Below are 16,425 nucleotides of genomic sequence, written 5' to 3' on the forward strand. Positions count from 1 at the left end.
GAGCATTCCGTGCTCGTCGACTGAGACGACGGCGATGGTTCGTTCCTCCCGTGTCTGCTTCTTTCGTCGTGTGCCGCTTCTTCCGGACTCCAGAGTGCGTGGTTCTGCACTGGCTGCTTCCTGCGGTGGGCCCGTAGAGGGGGTTCGTTCTGACCCGCTGCTCTCTCGTGGCTCCTGTTCTGCGCGTTCTCCCATCGAGTTGGTCGGATGCTCCCGCTGTTCCCGCGGTCGCAGATGGCCATCTCCCTTCCAACTGATGTCTGGGTCGTAATCCTCATGCCATGGGCGTCCGAGAATCATGTCTTTCTCTGGTCCCATGTTCACGATGTCAAATACCACTTGGGTGGTTTTTCCCTCCACCTCGATGTCGAGTGGTTCTGTTTCTCGTCGTACCCATTGCGTGTCGAATGGTCCTTTGACGACGTGTGGTTGCTTCTTGATCCTCCATGGGATTCTGAGTTGATTCACAAATGCGGGCGAGATGAGATCCATCTGCGCTCCTCCATCCACTAACGCGAGGGCTTCGATCTTCCCCCATCGCGCTGTGATCCAGAGCCTGTTGTCTGGCTTGGTGCTTCGTACAGCAGCTACTTCGTGTTCGTCTGCTGGGAGGTCGTTGTAAGGCTTCTGCTTGCGCCAGTTCTTCCTGTACTGCGCAGCCTGTCTTCGTTGTTGTGGAGTTAAAGATTTCCGGGCCCCTCGGAGGGCCCTGAGCCGTTTCCCAAGCTCTCGTGGTGTTTCAAGGCGTCCCTGTCCGCACCTTGGCTTGCGGCGTCAATCGTCTGGTGTTCTTGGAGCCATTGGGCCGCCCATGCCTCAACTGGGCGCCTCTCGTTCCTTCGGGACGCTCTCGTCCTCTGGTGTGGCTTCCTCTGGGATTGCTGTTCCATGTATCCCCAGATTTTCTCGTCGGCGTGTGGTAGGCAGTCTGCGCTTCGGCATTCGTTGACTCCTACGCCCGCCATACAGCGTCGGGGCCAGGCTGCCTTGGGTTTAACCCTCAGCCTGCCCTCGTGAGTGCGTTGGGTGTCCCACAACATGCCTGCGGGAGCGTCGCCGCTGTCGTATACCCATCTGATGGGTAGGGGTTGCATTCCTTTTTCTTCCCTCGTGGGCCAGAAACTGTTGCGAAATTTGTCCTGGAAGTGGTACCGACATTCGTGCGCGATGCACTGGAACCAGGGCAGGTAGATGTGACTTTCTTTTCGTGGGTCCACCCGCTCGTGGTCTTCTGATAACAACTGGAATCCCTCCGTGTTGTTCTCGCCCCGAAAACCCCACCATTCAAGGTCGGAGGTTTGTCGTCCGGCGCGCACGATGTGCTGATGTCGCGTCCAGTATTCTTCCCAGCTCTGCTGTTTTCTTCCTTTCGCCGCATTCTGTTCCTGTGCGTAGTCGAAAAGTTGCTCGGGGTATCGTACTCCGTTTTCGTATCCTTCCGCCTCTTCGGTGGGTCCATCCCACGGTGTGTGGTGCGGAAGTGCCTGGCGGATGTCGTCCTGCAAGGCCTGTGCCTCTCTTAATGTCTTTTCGACGTGATCCCCGGCCCTGTTGTTGGCCTCGGTGATCTCTTGGACTCGTTCCCTGGCGAAATCGAGTTCCGCGCAAAGTCGTCCGTACTGGTCGTTCCTTCTCTGGAGAAGTTGCTCGAGTTCTTCTTTCTCTCTTGACAACTCCTCGATCCTTTGCCGTTGGCTTAGGACCTTCTGTTGCAGAAAAATGAGGTTCGGGCTGACTCCTCCTTCACCCTCGTGGGTTCGCCATTGCCCGTCCTCTTGCTGAACCAGGGTGATGCCCCAGTCCTCAGCGACTTGTCGGATGTGCCGCGGGGGAGCCAGTTCTCCCTCGTCATTCGTTTCGATGAAAGCATGGTGGGCGGTGTCGTTTCCCTCCTGGTGGTTGCTGCTCATCAAGTCTTCTTGATCCGAGTCGGTGAGTTCATCGTCCTGCTCGATGACTCGGTCAATGTCGATTTCGAGGTCGTCCTGCGTGTAGCTGGCGGCTGCGACCTCCAGAAACCGGGTTCTTCTTCCGACCGTGTTTTGGTCGATGGTGGCAGCTTCCTTCCCTGGAACCGGTCTCCACTCTTTCTTGCTGCGGCAGTCTCGTTTGAAGTGCCCCTTCTTGCCGCAATTGTAACAAGTGATGCCTGATTTGTCCTTGGCACCATCTCTCTTTCCTGCCCACTGTGCCTGGGCAGCGCTGACGTCCATGGGTCCCGAGTGCGTGCCGTATGACGTGCTCTGGTGCTGGCGTTTCTTTTTGTCGTTGGGCTTGTGGTAGCCTGCGGATCGCTGAACCTCGCTGCCCTTCTTCTGTTGTTTGCGGGCGAACTGTCGGTCGTCAATCTTGACAGCCATGGCGATGTACTCGTCGAGTGTGTCGGGTCGGCTCTCCTTGTAGAGCTCGTCCTTGACCTCCTCCTTCAGCCCTCCGTAGAACAGGTGCATCAGCCCCTCGTCGTCTATCTCTGCCTTCATGGAGTCTTGTCGGAAAATCGTGGCGTAGGCGGTGGCTGACCTAGTCTGCTTCAGCCGTCCTAGCCGTTCCTGGGCGTGCAGCTTCTCGTCCTTGTCACCGAACACCTTCTGAATCTCACTCTCGAACTCGGAGTAGTTCTCGAAGACTTTTTTGGTGAAGGGTTTGTGGATTGCTCCGCCGAGGAAATCACTCAGTGTTCCCGTGAACCACTTGAGGGCCTTGTCCTTGAGTCGGGTGGCGGCGTATCTGGTCTTGGATTCCTCAGTGGCGAACTGGTGCGAGTTGTGGTCGAGATAGTTCCGCATCTCCGTGATCCAACCTGGCAAGGCTTCCTGGTCGCCCCCGTACTTCTCGGGTTGCTCCAATTTGACCTTTGTCTTGGCCGGGTCCTTGGTGTGGACCTCGGTCGCCGCAAGTCGGGCTGCCAATGCCGCGTTGCTGGCCTTGGTCTTCGCAAGCTCTTCTTCAGTTTCATCGAGTCGTTCGGTGACTCTCTGAAGCGCGGCCGTGATCTGGCCCGGCGTCGGTTGAGTTGCCATGTCGTTTTACCTTCGAGCCTGAACTGTAACAGATCAAAGGGAGTTAGCAACGTGTGACGAACCTGTCTCTGGACCCGTCCTGTTAGGGTTCAGTATCGGTCGAAGGTATTCTCTCAAGGGTGCTTAGGTTCGGTGCAGCCAAAGGGTGCACAACAAAGACTTGTCTCAACAGTAGGCTCTCGAGCTTGTAGCGAACTGTAGTTGTGATTGCTAACTGGAGAACTCCCAGAGCTCTCCAGAACGAGTGACTATATACTGCTATCTAACGTGTTGATCCCTCTGCTCCCTATGCTCCCGAGGAGCGATGGGAGCGTCGTGAGCAGTGAGTGCGGCGAGTGCTCCCCGTGCTCCCTTCCTCGAGAGGGAGCGTCGGGAGCGCTTTCACTTGTCGCAACGATTGGCCGTTGGACCCTTAAATGATTGGCCGGGACGTCCCGCATCCCGCAGGCCAAGACCGCGTTGGGCCTAATCCGTGACACTCTGCTATCTTCTATAATCCTACTGCTAGGATCTTTATAGTTACCTACGTTGACGATTGCCTTCTTATAGGGCCTGATATTAAGAAAATACAGGCCTTTAAACGTCGTTTTAACAAGGTCTATGCTATAGAAGATAGAGGCCCGGCAGCCTTTTTCCTGGGAGTTCAAATAGAGAGGGTTAGAGAAAAGAGAACACTATATATCCATCAAAAACAGTATATCGAAGAAGCTTTAAAGATATTCGGGTTGGATTCTAGTCGATCAATCTCTATACCCCTACAACCAGGAATTACTAGTTATAAATCCAATATATCTAGTAAAGGCAGCCCTGTAAATAGGTCCGACCACAAACTGTTCCAGAAGATAGTGGGCACGGTAATGTACCTAATGCTCCTAACAAGGCCAGATATAGCCTTTGCGGTACAGTGGCTCTCACGAGCTATGCAGGGCCCTACTATAGAGCATCTTAATGCCGCTAAAAACCTACTCCGGTATCTAAACGGTAGTAAGGATTTAGCTATTTGTTATAGTCCTACTAAAAAGGATATAGTAAATACTCTTTTAGAGGGGGCAAAGAGCCTACAATTAGTGGGCTTTTCAGATAGCGACTATGCAGGCGACAAAGAAACGTCTAAATCCACTTACGGCTATTTATTTAAATTGGCCGGTGGACCTGTAACCTGGAAATCGAAACGGGCTTCTACTATAGCCCTTTCAACAGTTGAGGCCGAAACCGATGCACTTACAGAGGCTATACGGGAGTCTCAGTGGCTAATGGATTTCTTTAAGGAATTAGAGCGCTCAATTATAGGCCCAGTACCTATATTTGAGGATAATACTGGCTCTATTACTACAGCCTATGACCCAGCTCTACATAGTAGAACTAAGCATACACTGCTGAAATTCCACTATGTGCGTGAGAAGGTCAGAGGGGGCTTAGTTTCCATTAGTTTTCTTGATACTAAACGTATGCCGGCCGATGGGCTTACGAAGGCTTTGGTGAGCCAACTCTTCAGGGCGTTTATAGACCTACTAGGTCTAAAGAAGCCGAGGCGTTTATAGTGGTTATTAGATTGGACCACCCACTATAACAGCCTATCCATTCCCTACTATTTCTTCCCTTTGTAAATAGTGTTGAAATTGGTCCTGTAATTTAGTCCTTTTTATATAGCTTCAACAGCTAGAAAAGCCTGTAAATAGTATCTAACTACTATAGTTCTTTAGTTTTAGTTTAGTTAGTTAGTCTTTTTTATTCTCTTCGCTAGTATAGCTAAGGTTTAAACCTTCTATACTCCACTGAGCATACAGGCCTACAAAGAGGGGGTGTTGAACCCTAGAGTTCAGATTACTAGTGCTGTGGCCATCTGGGGGGCTCTACAGTACTGTAATTGAATTCGTATGGCCTGTAGCTATATACTGGTATCTTGGTTGTGGCGGTACGATTACTGGGTGGCTAGCTATCTTAGTTTGAAGAAGGTTGGTTCTTCTTTTCACTAAGTGTTAGTTTCTCCCGAATCGAGCTACCCTGCACCTACCCTGCACCTGGGTTTCCCAAGCGAGCTACCCTGCACCCGGTTGTTCCCAACCGGCCTACCCTGCACCTCTTGGCATCCCAAGCGACCTACCCTGCACCGGTGGTTGGCTCCCAAGCGGCCTACCCTGCACCGCTTGGCCCCAACCGGCCTACCCTGCACCGGTTTTTAAGGTAGTAGTGCAAGTGGGCCCGGGCACTTCTGGGTGCGGCTGCGAGCAGGTGAGCCCATTTTTAGTCAAACCTATACAAATGAGTTTTGCGGGATTCAGTTTTTTACCACTAAGACCGCTGGGCCGAATTCGGCACTGTGCCCCGGTCGGTGGGTATATGAGAAGGAAGTAGTAAATCCAACTCCAGTGGTTAAGATAGCAAATATAGAGGCATTCCCAAAACAATAGTGGTCTACCTACTAAATTAACCACTGTTATAGGGCCTAGGCCCTGTAATTACTGCTGGTAGCTAAGCAATAGTACTGTGCATTGCTTCCCCAAAGTGCATTGTAAGCCCTGTTAGTGTGTGCACTACAGGGCCTCACCCACCTAAATCTAATTAATAAATAATAATCTTAATATATAAATATTTTAATATTTAATAATTATTTTCTATTATAAAATATATAAAGATAGAGAGTTAAAAAAGTTTTTTTTTTAAATAGATTTATTTAAAGAAAACTAAGCTATAAATTAATTAATTAAAATTAGAGAGGGGGTGGCAAATATAGGTGGCAAATATTGCTATTTTTATCTTAAGAAGTATTGAGTGTAGTTGTTTAATCTTGAGTTCCCTTTCGAAAGGCTCTGTGTTCGAGTCTTCGAAGGTGCTCTATTTTTTCGTAAGTCTTACAATCGTAAATTCGTAAACTGTAAATTCGTTAAGTGAAAATTCGTAAAGTATAAATTTGTAAGCTGTAGATTGTAATTTGTAAAATTTGTAAAAATTTGTAAAAATTTATAAAAATTCGTAAAAATTTGTAAAAATTTGTAAAAATTCGTAAAATTCATAAAATTCGTAAAGTTCGTAAAATTCGTAAAATTCAATAAGTAAATAAAATATTCGATAGATTGAATAAATAAATAAAATATTAGAAAATTAATATTTAAATTTTTTATTAAAAAAAAGGCTTATAAAATGGATTTGGCTGCGAGTTGGTTTTTCAGTACTAAAATTGTCTTGGAAGAAAATCGTCTCTGGGCTCTATGACCATTTCGGACGGAAACCGTTTTCGAATGACGTCCGTCAGAGATCAGTCATAGGTCCGGATCATTTTGGAGCCCCAGGACAGTCACAGTGATCATTTTGCAACCCCCCCCCGGCGCGCTATGGTACCGACTGTGTCCTGGCGGTTTACAAGTCAGTTGCAGACCGAGCTATGGGTGGGCTGTGAGTGAAGAGGACCAACTAGGTTGACCAACAGACCGTGGGAATGCCCCTGGGCCTTGCTGTGGTAACCTTTAGGCCGTTCAAGGTTCACACGCGTTATCAGGGGCGTCTTGACGCTGGCTTCTCATTCTAATTGCTGAGGACTCCCTGCACCGGCCCTCTGCCCGTTGTGGTCCTTCCGTCTTTTGAATTGTGACTTGTGAGTCGGTTGAAGGATCACGCGTTTAACCCCATTAACCAGCAAACTCCATCGATAGCAGCGTTCGGCTGGTAAACGAGGGCAGTGGTAACTTGTACGTTTGGCGAGGCAACCCTGGGTGATCGTAGGCAGCCTGGAGTCGCTCTCGCTCTTAATGGATGGATTGCGGGCCAAGCAACCTTCGACCGCATTGAGCCTATCGCGTGGCTTTTGACGGAATGGGGCAGTTGCTGCCTTCCTACTTCTCTGAATTGGAGCAAAGCAGCCAGCCTGAGGCCTACTGTTCACTGTTACATCACGTGCAGCTTTCGTGCAACATGCAAACGGTTGTTGGGCTTCGAACAGGTAAGCCTTGCGCGGCCGCCCATGGCCCTCCCCAGGCTGCCCATCCCACGGCTTCTATAAGACGCATTTCAACCAGGAACTCTAATTTACAAGATTTCCCCATCCTGCAAAGTCGTTCCCAGCAAAAACTTCCACCATGACTCAAAGCGGTGCCTTCTCAACGCTGAAGGAAGGCGCGGTGGGCACACCGATTGCATTGAACGACGACACTCTCAAGCATCTCAATAGCCTGGTTTTCTCCACTGCGGCACTGAAACGGGCTGGTTATGTTGTTGAGAAACTTACCGATTCCGAACTTGAACAAAAGAGACGATGCATGTCGTGCGGTATCCGAAGTGAGTCACAGGCTGACTTGACAACACCCGACCGATCCGTGACGGGTTTCATGGTGATTCTACTGACACTCACGCTGCGTAGTTGGAAAGCCACCCCGCATTCGATATCACAACACCAACCCAGTTGCCGAAATCCAACAGCCGAAAGCTGAAGGCAGCGAGCCTCCGGCGTCTGAAGACGCAACCCATCCTGGCGCTGATATCGCAAAGCCAAGGCCACCCCGCTGCAACTTCCACCCCGGCAAGGTGGTTTACAAAGTAAGACCACCGCCTTGTTGGCAATGAGGGCGAGCCGAAATTGACTTTGGTATTTCCCAGACATGGACATGCTGTAAGAAGCATGTCAGTGAAGACCCTTGCACGGGCAAGGAGGACCACGACGTGCAGGATGACCGCAACGGAACAAACGAAAAGCGATGGCAGTTTCACCCTACCGCTTCGGGTGTTACGACCAAGCATCGCGTAGCCGTCGCCATCGACTGCGAGATGGGAACCGCTTTCGACGGCGAAAGCGAGCTTATCCGCCTTACCGTAGTTGACTACTTCACGGGCAAGGCGCTCATCGACAGTCTAGTTTATCCCGATATTCCCATGAAGCACTTCAACACTCGATGGTCGGGCATTACGAGAGGCGACATGGAGAGGTCGCGCCGCGAACGGAAGTGCATCATGGGCAGGGATGCTGCTCGGACGGCCATCTTTCGATACGTGGGGCCCTCCACTATCGTCGTGGGACACGGGGCCCAAAGCGACCTACTATGTCTCCGATGGATCCACCATCGGGTGGTCGACTCTCTTCTCGTTGAGTCAGCGCAGCGGAAGGAGGCCGAGTTAAAAGCGGAGGAAGAGAAGAAGAAGAAGGAGGAAGAAGAGGCTCGGCAAAGGGCTGAGCTTATGGAAGGGGACGAGTCCGACGGAGGGGTTGAGATTAAGGAAGGCGGCGAGCCCGGGAAAGACGCTGAGGTTCAGGAAGGGGACAAGCGGAGGCAAGGGGGGCCGGGTGATAATAAAACACGCCGCAAGAACAACCCTGACGGGATGTCGCTCAAGGCGCTCGCCATGAAACACTTGGGGCGGGCCATTCAGGTGGGCAAGAAGGGTCATGACAGCTTGGAGGACGCTCTGGCAGCCAGAGACTTGGTCCATGCCTACATTACCGGCCTGGCCAGTTCTGCCACGTTGATTGATGTGTCGACGTCTGGCAAGGCAGCGTAACTCGAGGCTATCTTGCAGTTACAGGGAACTGCTGTGTGGTTGTCCTGTTAAGTTGAGGGAACAAGATGATGGTCTTTTGCTTGTGTTTGCACAGAAACTCAACGCCTGAAATTGCCGGTTCATTTTCTCCCAACGAGTGATTACCTTAGGTACCTGTGCATATGTGTAAGTGGTTACACGGCCCATCCATCCGGTTGTTTCGCCGGCTGGCCGCTGGTTCCAACTAAGCCATGCGTCGGATGACTTCCGCGATAGCTACATACCTAGCCAACCCCTACCACTAGGAATCAGCCCCTTTATGAAGGTCGATACGGAACGGCGGGGAGAATCTTCAGTGACCCGGGACTGGCCGTTTTCCAGACCTTGTCCGGCAACATCCATGTCAAGTCTATGTCCGCCCAACCCGGAGTTTCGGCGCTGGACGGCACGGGCTGGTTGGTTGCCGTCCACATACCAGAACGTGTCCTCGGGAACCAGCTCGTCAATAGGGGCCTCGAGCACTTTGCCACTGGGGAGTTGGTAGTTCCTCAGCTCCTTCGGCGTCGGCGCGTACCGGCTTACCCTACCCGTTTGATGATCTGGCAGTAGTAGTACTTCTTGCTGACACGTTCGGGCTCCTCGCGCTTCCAGGTCTCGCGGTAGATCTCGACTAGCACTCCAATTTCCTCGGGCCACTCAAGGGGTTTGGGCCGGCAGAGGATAATACCGAACTCGGGCGGGGTGTTGGCGAACGTACGTGCAAGGACCTTTTGCGCGGCGCCGTCCTCGATGGGCTTGACCCGGTACCACTCGGATATGTACTGGTCGATGGGGAACTCGAATCCGGGCCTGCCGTGGTCGCTGCGGAGGATGGAATTGGGATGGCCACACTGCAGGAGAAAGCCAGGGTACTGTATTAGCGGGAACATCCTGACGCTCGAGGCCACCTCTCTCCGCGCACTGATCCTCTCCCGGATGTCCGATCCGGACGCCGACAACGTGCAGCGCGGCGCTCGAAGCCATGACAACCACATAGCGGAAGACCACCCACTCGCCATAGAAGCCCTGTCGACGCTCGCCGACGGACGTCTTGTTGGCCCGATCCCGCCCGTACGAGGCGCTCGACACCGTGTTCTGTCTCCGCTCGCGGGCGCGGGGCAGACTGGGCGAGGAACACCCCCAGACGGTGAGGTACTGCTTTCAAGTCGGGGAGGCGAATCTGAGCGTGGGAAATTATGGGAAGGCACGGGCTGAGCTACAGGGGCTTTATACCGTTTCTAACAGGAAGTTTGGAAGAGACACAAGCCAGGGTGGTTTGGGGAAGCATCCGGATCTGCCTCGGTGCTTGGCCAGGTTGGCGATGGCGAAGTGCTGTTTGGAGATGTTGGAGGAGGCCGAGAGGGATGCGTACCAGGCGCTGCGATGGCAGTTGGAGATATTTTGCCCGGGCATTGAGAGCGGAGGAGAGGGGTTGGAATCGATCCTGGACGCGCTAGTGTCGCAGCTAGAGAACAACACGGAAAATGCGGAGGTGGTCTCGCCGCACCCGAACCTGCTGGAATCTCTCATCATCTGCTCGGCAGTCCTCGACAAGAGGAGCCCTGGAGCCGGGCGCAACCCCAAGAACAGGACCCTAGCGCTGGTCAGCAAGGAGCGAGTGGGTCGCTATACGGATACTCACCATCTGGCTTTGGCGACCGATCTGGAGCTGGCCTTCAACTGCCTGGAAGAGGGCGCCGATGACAACAGCCTCGATGACACAGAACAACCCGATGTTGCCAAGCTCTTCCGAGGCATATCCCTCCGCTGCGAACGGTCTCTCGGACCCAACCACATCCTCACCTGGCGGGCGCGACTCGGCTGCCTTTTCACATCAAACAGCATGGATCCCGTACGAGAGCGCCCCATATTCAGGCGTGAAGTCTCGACCATAATGAACGAGCAGGTCGTGTTGATGGGCGAGTGCCACCCGCTTGTCCTAGACTCGCGGTGGCGCTTATTTGCGTTCAACCTCCTGGTCTACCGCGACGAGGACGCGCACCAGATGGGCTCGCAGCTGCTTGACTCTCTCAGACTCAAAGAGATACGCCAGCAAAGAATGATGGAGAGCCTGCAGCTGGAGGAGAAGGTGGCGAGGATCTATGCGCTCGAGCTGACTGACCATGAGCATGCGTTGCCCATCATCACCGACATCCTCGAGTAGTGCAATACAATCCCCTTGGAGGATGAGCTTTGGAAGCAAATGGAGGGGTTTGGCCGCAGGGTTTGCGATCTTCTCGAGTTGACCGCCCCGCAGACTTTGGGAGAGCTTGAACAGGATCCAGACAATCAGGACAACGCCACGGCGCTCACATAATACCGGCTTTTCTGAAGACTTTTAAAGATATTAGATCATGAGTAGCAAGGAAAAGGGGGTTCATCAGCTCGGACAAAAGGGAAAGGGAAATCTAGGGGTAAGGGGGAAGGGGGGCGCGGGGAGCCCCAAAAGCAGAATGGAAAGTGAAGATTTGGAAAATGCCTGGCAGGTCTGGATGTCAGGGGGTACGGTATGCGACCTGTCGCTGCAAATAATAAAAGATGGACACGGGCTTCAGCTGTTAACACGGGGAAGACAACAACCAAGCAACCTACCCAATGCATCCAAGTTCACAGGTTAGCAAAACAATTATGTGTTGGGCCAATGTATGTACACGTCTTGGGGGTTAGAGAGTAAAAAGCACATCACGATATTGGACCAGTGCCGGACGAGAAGTGAATAACGTGGGGTACAGGTACACGTGGGTAAAGGGGGTAGCAAGCCATGTACTCAGCAGCATCGAGTATCTCTACAGCCGCATTGCTTTAAATAATTACACGTTACATAAATCGTACGTGTCTTATCTGCAGCCAGGCAAAGTGAACATTCTTTAGACTGATGCAGGGCGAATCAGTTACATCATGTGATCAGACAAGTGGATGAACTGTCACTGTGAGCATCAAAGTCTTTTCGACAGGTATTTGGTTCGGCATCCCGGCAAGGGCCTCGAGGTTAATGGGTAAACATGACAATGCTTGCAGGCGCTCGATATTTCACGCAGGTTCTCGAACCAGCCCAGCTATCCATACTTCACATACCAGCCACACACCAAAAGCATTATCGGTCTGATGCGCCTCCCTTAACACCTAAAGTAGGTGGCGCCGTAGATCCCAGCGCTGCGCCAGGATTCGAACCGCGAGCAAGTCGGGACGATAAAACGCTTACGGCGTTTGCGGCACAATGGGCGAACCCTGCGGATGTATCAACCATCCTCATGATCATCAGCGGTGATGTGGTCAAAAAGGCCTTTGCTCAAAGTACGGGGAAGCTCTACACACCCATGTGCTTCTCCTTTGGATGTGTGGCATACGCCTTCACGGCGCTGATCGGCATCATGGGCGACGGAAGACTGCTACTCCCCCCGGATTACCCCGTTAAGGTCTTCAACCTCGAGTCCGGCAACAGCAAGGAAAACCACAACTGGGTCCTGGGACGGATCCTGCGAGACCTTGAGACAGTCGGCAAAGGTGCTACCGCTCAGTGAAACACCACACGGCTTGTCCATCTCAGTGTTCGAAGCCATGCACAACCCGAACGGCCCAACCCGTTTCTCATAGGCCCACGTGCACCTCGTCAGGCTGGCCACCACACTGCTCCAACTCGGCGTGGCCGCCATCCCCGCCATCCCCACCTTCGGCGGCGACTGGAGCGTGCTGTTCATCACGGCCGTCGGCACGCTGCTGATCCAGATGATCGGCGTGCTGCCGCAGTGGGTGGCCGAGAAGCTGCCCAACCGGCAGCACGCGCGCGGCACCTTTGCGCTGACGGCGGGTAACGGCTCGCGCGACGTCATGGTCATACTTGGTGCGGGTCGCTGCTTGGACCTCGAGCAGATGGCCAACGCCGAGTCGCCCCGCAAGGGCTGGGTCTGGCAGAAGTTTCGCGAGCATACCCTGCTGTCGACTGAGGCTAGCGGGGAGGGCCCGACATCGTCAGGCTCCTCGTCTGTGGGTAAGAAGTCCCCGCAGCGGACTGACTCGGAGCTGGCCAGTCGGCGGCAGAGCAGGTTTGTGGCGGGGCTCCCGTTTGGGTTCTGGTTGACGCGGGTGGTGCTCATCATGGTATCCATTTTCTCACTCCTGCTTCTGGTCAATGTGACGGTGACGAAGGACCACGGCTGGTATATCCTGCTGATCGGTGCACTTGGCATGTTCCAAAATGGCGTGCTGGCGGGAATGGGGATGTCCACAGCAGTCCGGAACCTCCCGCTCAGAAGGCTGGAAGTGGCCCGCACGAAGAAGGTTATGGACGGGATTATGGACTTCCACGCTGCCTATCCAAAGCTGAGCCGCTGCCTGCTGCGGGAGTTCTTTCCGGGGCCGCTACGGGAAGCTGAGGAGAGGTGGTGGAATGGTGACTTTGAACCTTATGAACGACTGAGGCAGGAAGACCCGACAAGAGGAACGCCGAGGCGGATGTGGCCAACGCTTGTTGGCCCCCCGGGAGGTCAGAGGGCTTCTGTGGGTATTATGACAAATGTTAGGGGGCCATGGGCAGCCAAGGAAGAGGGGTTTGTCTCAGTGACAATCGGAGAGGTTTCAAGCCCCATGGAACAAGCCCCAGCATCGTCGGTCACGTCCAGCCGGTCTACCACAACTATGGTCACCACATGACACACAGAACACCAGGCTCGATCCCCAGGCAGTTGTGCAAACAGGTAGACATACGAAGTAGCCACCTAACAATTCCGAGCGTCTGAGTGATTCCACAGATGACTGGAGCCAACACATTTCCGCAGTACCCACCACCAACCGTCATTCGACATAGACAGCATGTGCTGTTGTTTTTGGCAGGCGCGTATCCTCAGATTTCCGCAGTCCAGGCCGCCCCCATGAGTAGGTACCTATGTACCCGCCCTACCCGCCCTACCACCACCCGCTCTACCCGCCTTACCCGCCCTCCCCATCCTACCCGCCCTACCCGCTCTCCCCGCCCTAACCACTACCCACTCTGCCCGCACTCCCTATCCATCACCAGCGATTCATAGCTGATGTGGTTGGCTGGGGACATCCGCCAGTACAGCTGATATGTATGCAAGGTAGGTACTAGCTTAGCCTGACCATCCGTTACTACCAGACGCGGTGGGGAGCTCTGGTGGCTGCCATCTCAGCTGGCTTGAGTCGAAGTTTGCATACGTGATCAGCGGTTTATTTTTCCAGAATTGGCTTCGCCCTTTGGGTTGACTTTCCTGTGAGTCAGTGCAACTATTGTGGTTGGCTGAGAACATCCCTCAATGCAACTCTGGCACTTGTGAAGTGGTGCCAGCCGGCCCGAGCCGCAGCATCACAACCAATGGGTTCGTATCCGCCGCAAGGAAGGTCGCATGCGAAACGCCCAATAGAATAGATTGGGAATAATGACCGCGAGGAGCTGCAGCTGAACCGCACCAACGCAGATCGGAACTCGCGCAACATGGCCACAGACCTTACCAGCCGCTCGAGGGAGGGCACGGTCAGGTATCGGGGACTTGAGCAGACTGCTTCGTACAATGAAGGCATGGACTTTACCAACATTGAAGATGGTAGTTATAAAGGGGGTTTCGATCCCTTCGCTCTTCTTCATTTTATCCTCAATCGACATCATTCATGCTCTGAACCCCTTCATTCACACTCTGAACCCCTTCATTCCCATCTTTCCGTTGCTTGAACTCGACGAACAGCTGTCAAGATGAGCACTGACATGAACGCTTATTTGTTATACATGTCCACTTGGACCTCGGAGACCGACGACAACATCAACGAGGTCATTAAAGAGCATCAACTGTTCGTCAGCGTGGGCAACTTCTCTTCGGACGCCGCTATTGACGCTGAATTCGACGTGCTCACCGGTTTGGCAACCAAAGTTCGTGATATGACCATCGCCGCGGACGCAATGCAAATCGGTGCCGATGCCGCCGCGGTGGCGGCCGTCTGGTCGTTCGGCCTCGGCATGCTCGTCTTCGCAGAGCTTGAGGTCGGCGTGGCCATCGAGAGAAAGATGATATCCAACAAGTCGAATGAGCTGAACGAGAAATTAAAAACTGTCGACACGGATATCTCGGCCAAGATCAACCCAACCGTCAACGACTACGTCACCCAGTACAAGGCCAACAACAAGCTGATCGCGAGGAGGGGGGCGGAAGGCCTCGACCCCAGGAAATGCCGCTCGATCCTCATGCAGTTTATGGCCAAAGTCCACAAGAGCAAGGGCACGCTCGATCCCGCTGGATTCAGGCAATACGCGGAGGCGGCGCGGAGGCTCTTCAACGGCCCTCAGGTCAAAGCCGTTTATGCCGCCTTGGATGACCTGACTATGAGTAAGACAACGCGTGCCGATGTCACGAAGTACATGTCGTACATCAAGGGACTGGAAGGTCTCCCCACCACCGAGCTGTCAATTGTCCGCCACCTTTCCATTGCCTTCATGTTCAACAATCTGAGGATCGCCAACTCGAAGATCGCAGACTGCGCCAAAGAGGCTGGACTCGAGATTGAAGAGGTGGAGGCGAGTTCTTTCAGCATGATGGGCGCAGTGGGCAAGATGATCGCTGTGGTCGCGATCGCCATGTCGGTTGTCGATACGGTGCTGAATATCATTGACATCGTCGACGTGGTGGAGCAGACGAAGAAAATGTGCGACGAACTCGACGGGTCCATCAAAGCAAGCTACAAGGCGTATTTCAAGGGCATCATGGAGGCATCCCAAAAATACAACGACGCGATGGCTAAAGCCTAAGGTTGCGAACCCTTGACGGCGAGCCATTGAGCCTGACGGTCGGCGTAGGTACCAAGGTACGGTAAAAGCGAGGAGCACTCGCAGGAGGGTTCGCAGGTCGGATCGAGTTCGGAAGCGCACGTGCGGGGGCTCAGGGATTTCTGGTGGTGAATTGAGCTTCAGTGATCAGACGTGCAGATTACCTACACTGAGGTACATGTACCTAGGTACCTAGGTAGCTTTTCCTTCTTTGCGCCTGCACGGATTTTATCCAGGCAACAACACGACTCATTGCTTTCTCCTAATTCCGTCGCAACTGGTCCCGGAGTCTTCGTTTTTGCGTGAGAAATCGTATTTTCCCCAGATAATGCGTCAAGTTTTCTCGGTGTAGATCGTGAGGAAGGTCACGGTACCCACGGGCAAGATATACAGCTTCGTCGCTGGATACCGAATGTGTGTGTGATTGCCACTCAACCGGCTGGCACAATGACAGGACACCCTCCCTGGGTTCCCCCGAGGGACTCGGCTGCCTTTTCTTTTTCGTGTCGACGCAGCAGTAGGTTGTCTCGCGCTCCACGCCGGGAGAGCAATGTGGGGCCTTCTGCGAATGCCAACTGGGTTAAGGTTACCCGAGTCTGTGTCCCTGTCAAACCTCAGGTACGGCGTGCGTGGGAGTGGATGGGACGTGAGGAGCAGCGGAGGTCATTTCCATGGCGTACTAATTAGTCTCCTTTGGCCTGCCGCTATCTCGGCCGTCACGCGTCAAGACAATCAAGATGGAGAGGGACTAAAGGGAAAAATGCCAAGATGTTAGAAACCAACCGCTACGTACCTAGGTACCGAGGTAATTATGTCGTAGCGTTTACGCTGACCGTGAAGCTACCTAGCTACGGTAGACGTACCTGCCTATTTACGACGGTTGTGATCTTTGCCCTTCACAGCCTATACCCGCAGCCACATGGATTCTTATCAAACACTTCTAGTCCCAACCTTTTGACAGAAACTACGGTGCAAATAGGCTTACCATCCATGTTATCAACTAGAATGATTTAGCATCAATGGAGGGCTAACTACAAAGTAATGCATTCAAAATTCAGTCACTCACTAGCCATGACATCGTAGATATGACTCGGGTCTCGGATATCTTATTCTATACAATGGAACCCAAGT

The 16,425-nt window shown here is 53.1% G+C and overlaps 4 protein-coding genes across 4 annotated transcripts; all 4 read left to right on the forward strand.

The window, feature by feature from the left end:
* Positions 1 to 6,922: 6,922 nt before the first annotated feature.
* B0H64DRAFT_402899 (uncharacterized protein) lies at positions 6,923 to 8,635 on the forward strand. The gene is made up of 3 exons (XM_062804256.1): positions 6,923 to 7,292; positions 7,375 to 7,550; positions 7,611 to 8,635. The coding sequence occupies exons 1-3, from the start codon at positions 7,094 to 7,096 to the stop codon at positions 8,505 to 8,507; spliced, it is 1,272 nt and encodes a 423-aa protein (XP_062656345.1). The 5' UTR covers positions 6,923 to 7,093; the 3' UTR covers positions 8,508 to 8,635.
* Positions 8,636 to 9,846: 1,211 nt separating this feature from the next.
* On the forward strand, positions 9,847 to 10,689 carry B0H64DRAFT_444151 (uncharacterized protein; the record flags this gene model as incomplete). The annotated part of the gene is made up of 1 exon (XM_062806761.1): positions 9,847 to 10,689. One exon carries the CDS (start codon positions 9,847 to 9,849, stop codon positions 10,687 to 10,689), a length of 843 nt encoding a protein of 280 aa, XP_062656346.1.
* A 1,054-nt stretch (positions 10,690 to 11,743) lies between these two features.
* On the forward strand, positions 11,744 to 12,974 carry B0H64DRAFT_293732 (uncharacterized protein; the record flags this gene model as incomplete). Its single annotated transcript, XM_062800059.1, has 3 exons — positions 11,744 to 12,042; positions 12,140 to 12,428; positions 12,546 to 12,974. Coding segments are annotated over 3 exons (1,017 nt in total), but the record flags the coding sequence as incomplete, so codon positions are not given.
* An 822-nt stretch (positions 12,975 to 13,796) lies between these two features.
* B0H64DRAFT_402902 (uncharacterized protein) lies at positions 13,797 to 15,543 on the forward strand. Its single transcript, XM_062804257.1, has one exon. It carries the CDS (start codon positions 14,230 to 14,232, stop codon positions 15,274 to 15,276), a length of 1,047 nt encoding a protein of 348 aa, XP_062656348.1. The 5' UTR covers positions 13,797 to 14,229; the 3' UTR covers positions 15,277 to 15,543.
* The last annotated feature ends 882 nt before the right edge of the window (positions 15,544 to 16,425 follow it).

The sequence above is a fragment of the Chaetomium fimeti genome, assembly GCF_033439085.1.
Source record: "Chaetomium fimeti strain CBS 168.71 chromosome Unknown B0H64scaffold_6, whole genome shotgun sequence".
Classification (NCBI taxonomy): domain Eukaryota; kingdom Fungi; phylum Ascomycota; class Sordariomycetes; order Sordariales; family Chaetomiaceae; genus Chaetomium; species Chaetomium fimeti.

Coding starts and splice junctions, on each gene's coding strand:
- B0H64DRAFT_402899 (XM_062804256.1), top strand. CDS start 7,094: ATGACTCAAAGCGGTGCCTTCTCAACGCTGAAGGAAGGCGCGGTGGGC. Junction 7,293..7,374: donor CATGTCGTGCGGTATCCGAA/GTGAGTCACAGG, acceptor CACGCTGCGTAG/TTGGAAAGCCACCCCGCATT. Junction 7,551..7,610: donor CCGGCAAGGTGGTTTACAAA/GTAAGACCACCG, acceptor GGTATTTCCCAG/ACATGGACATGCTGTAAGAA.
- B0H64DRAFT_402902 (XM_062804257.1), top strand. CDS start 14,230: ATGAGCACTGACATGAACGCTTATTTGTTATACATGTCCACTTGGACC.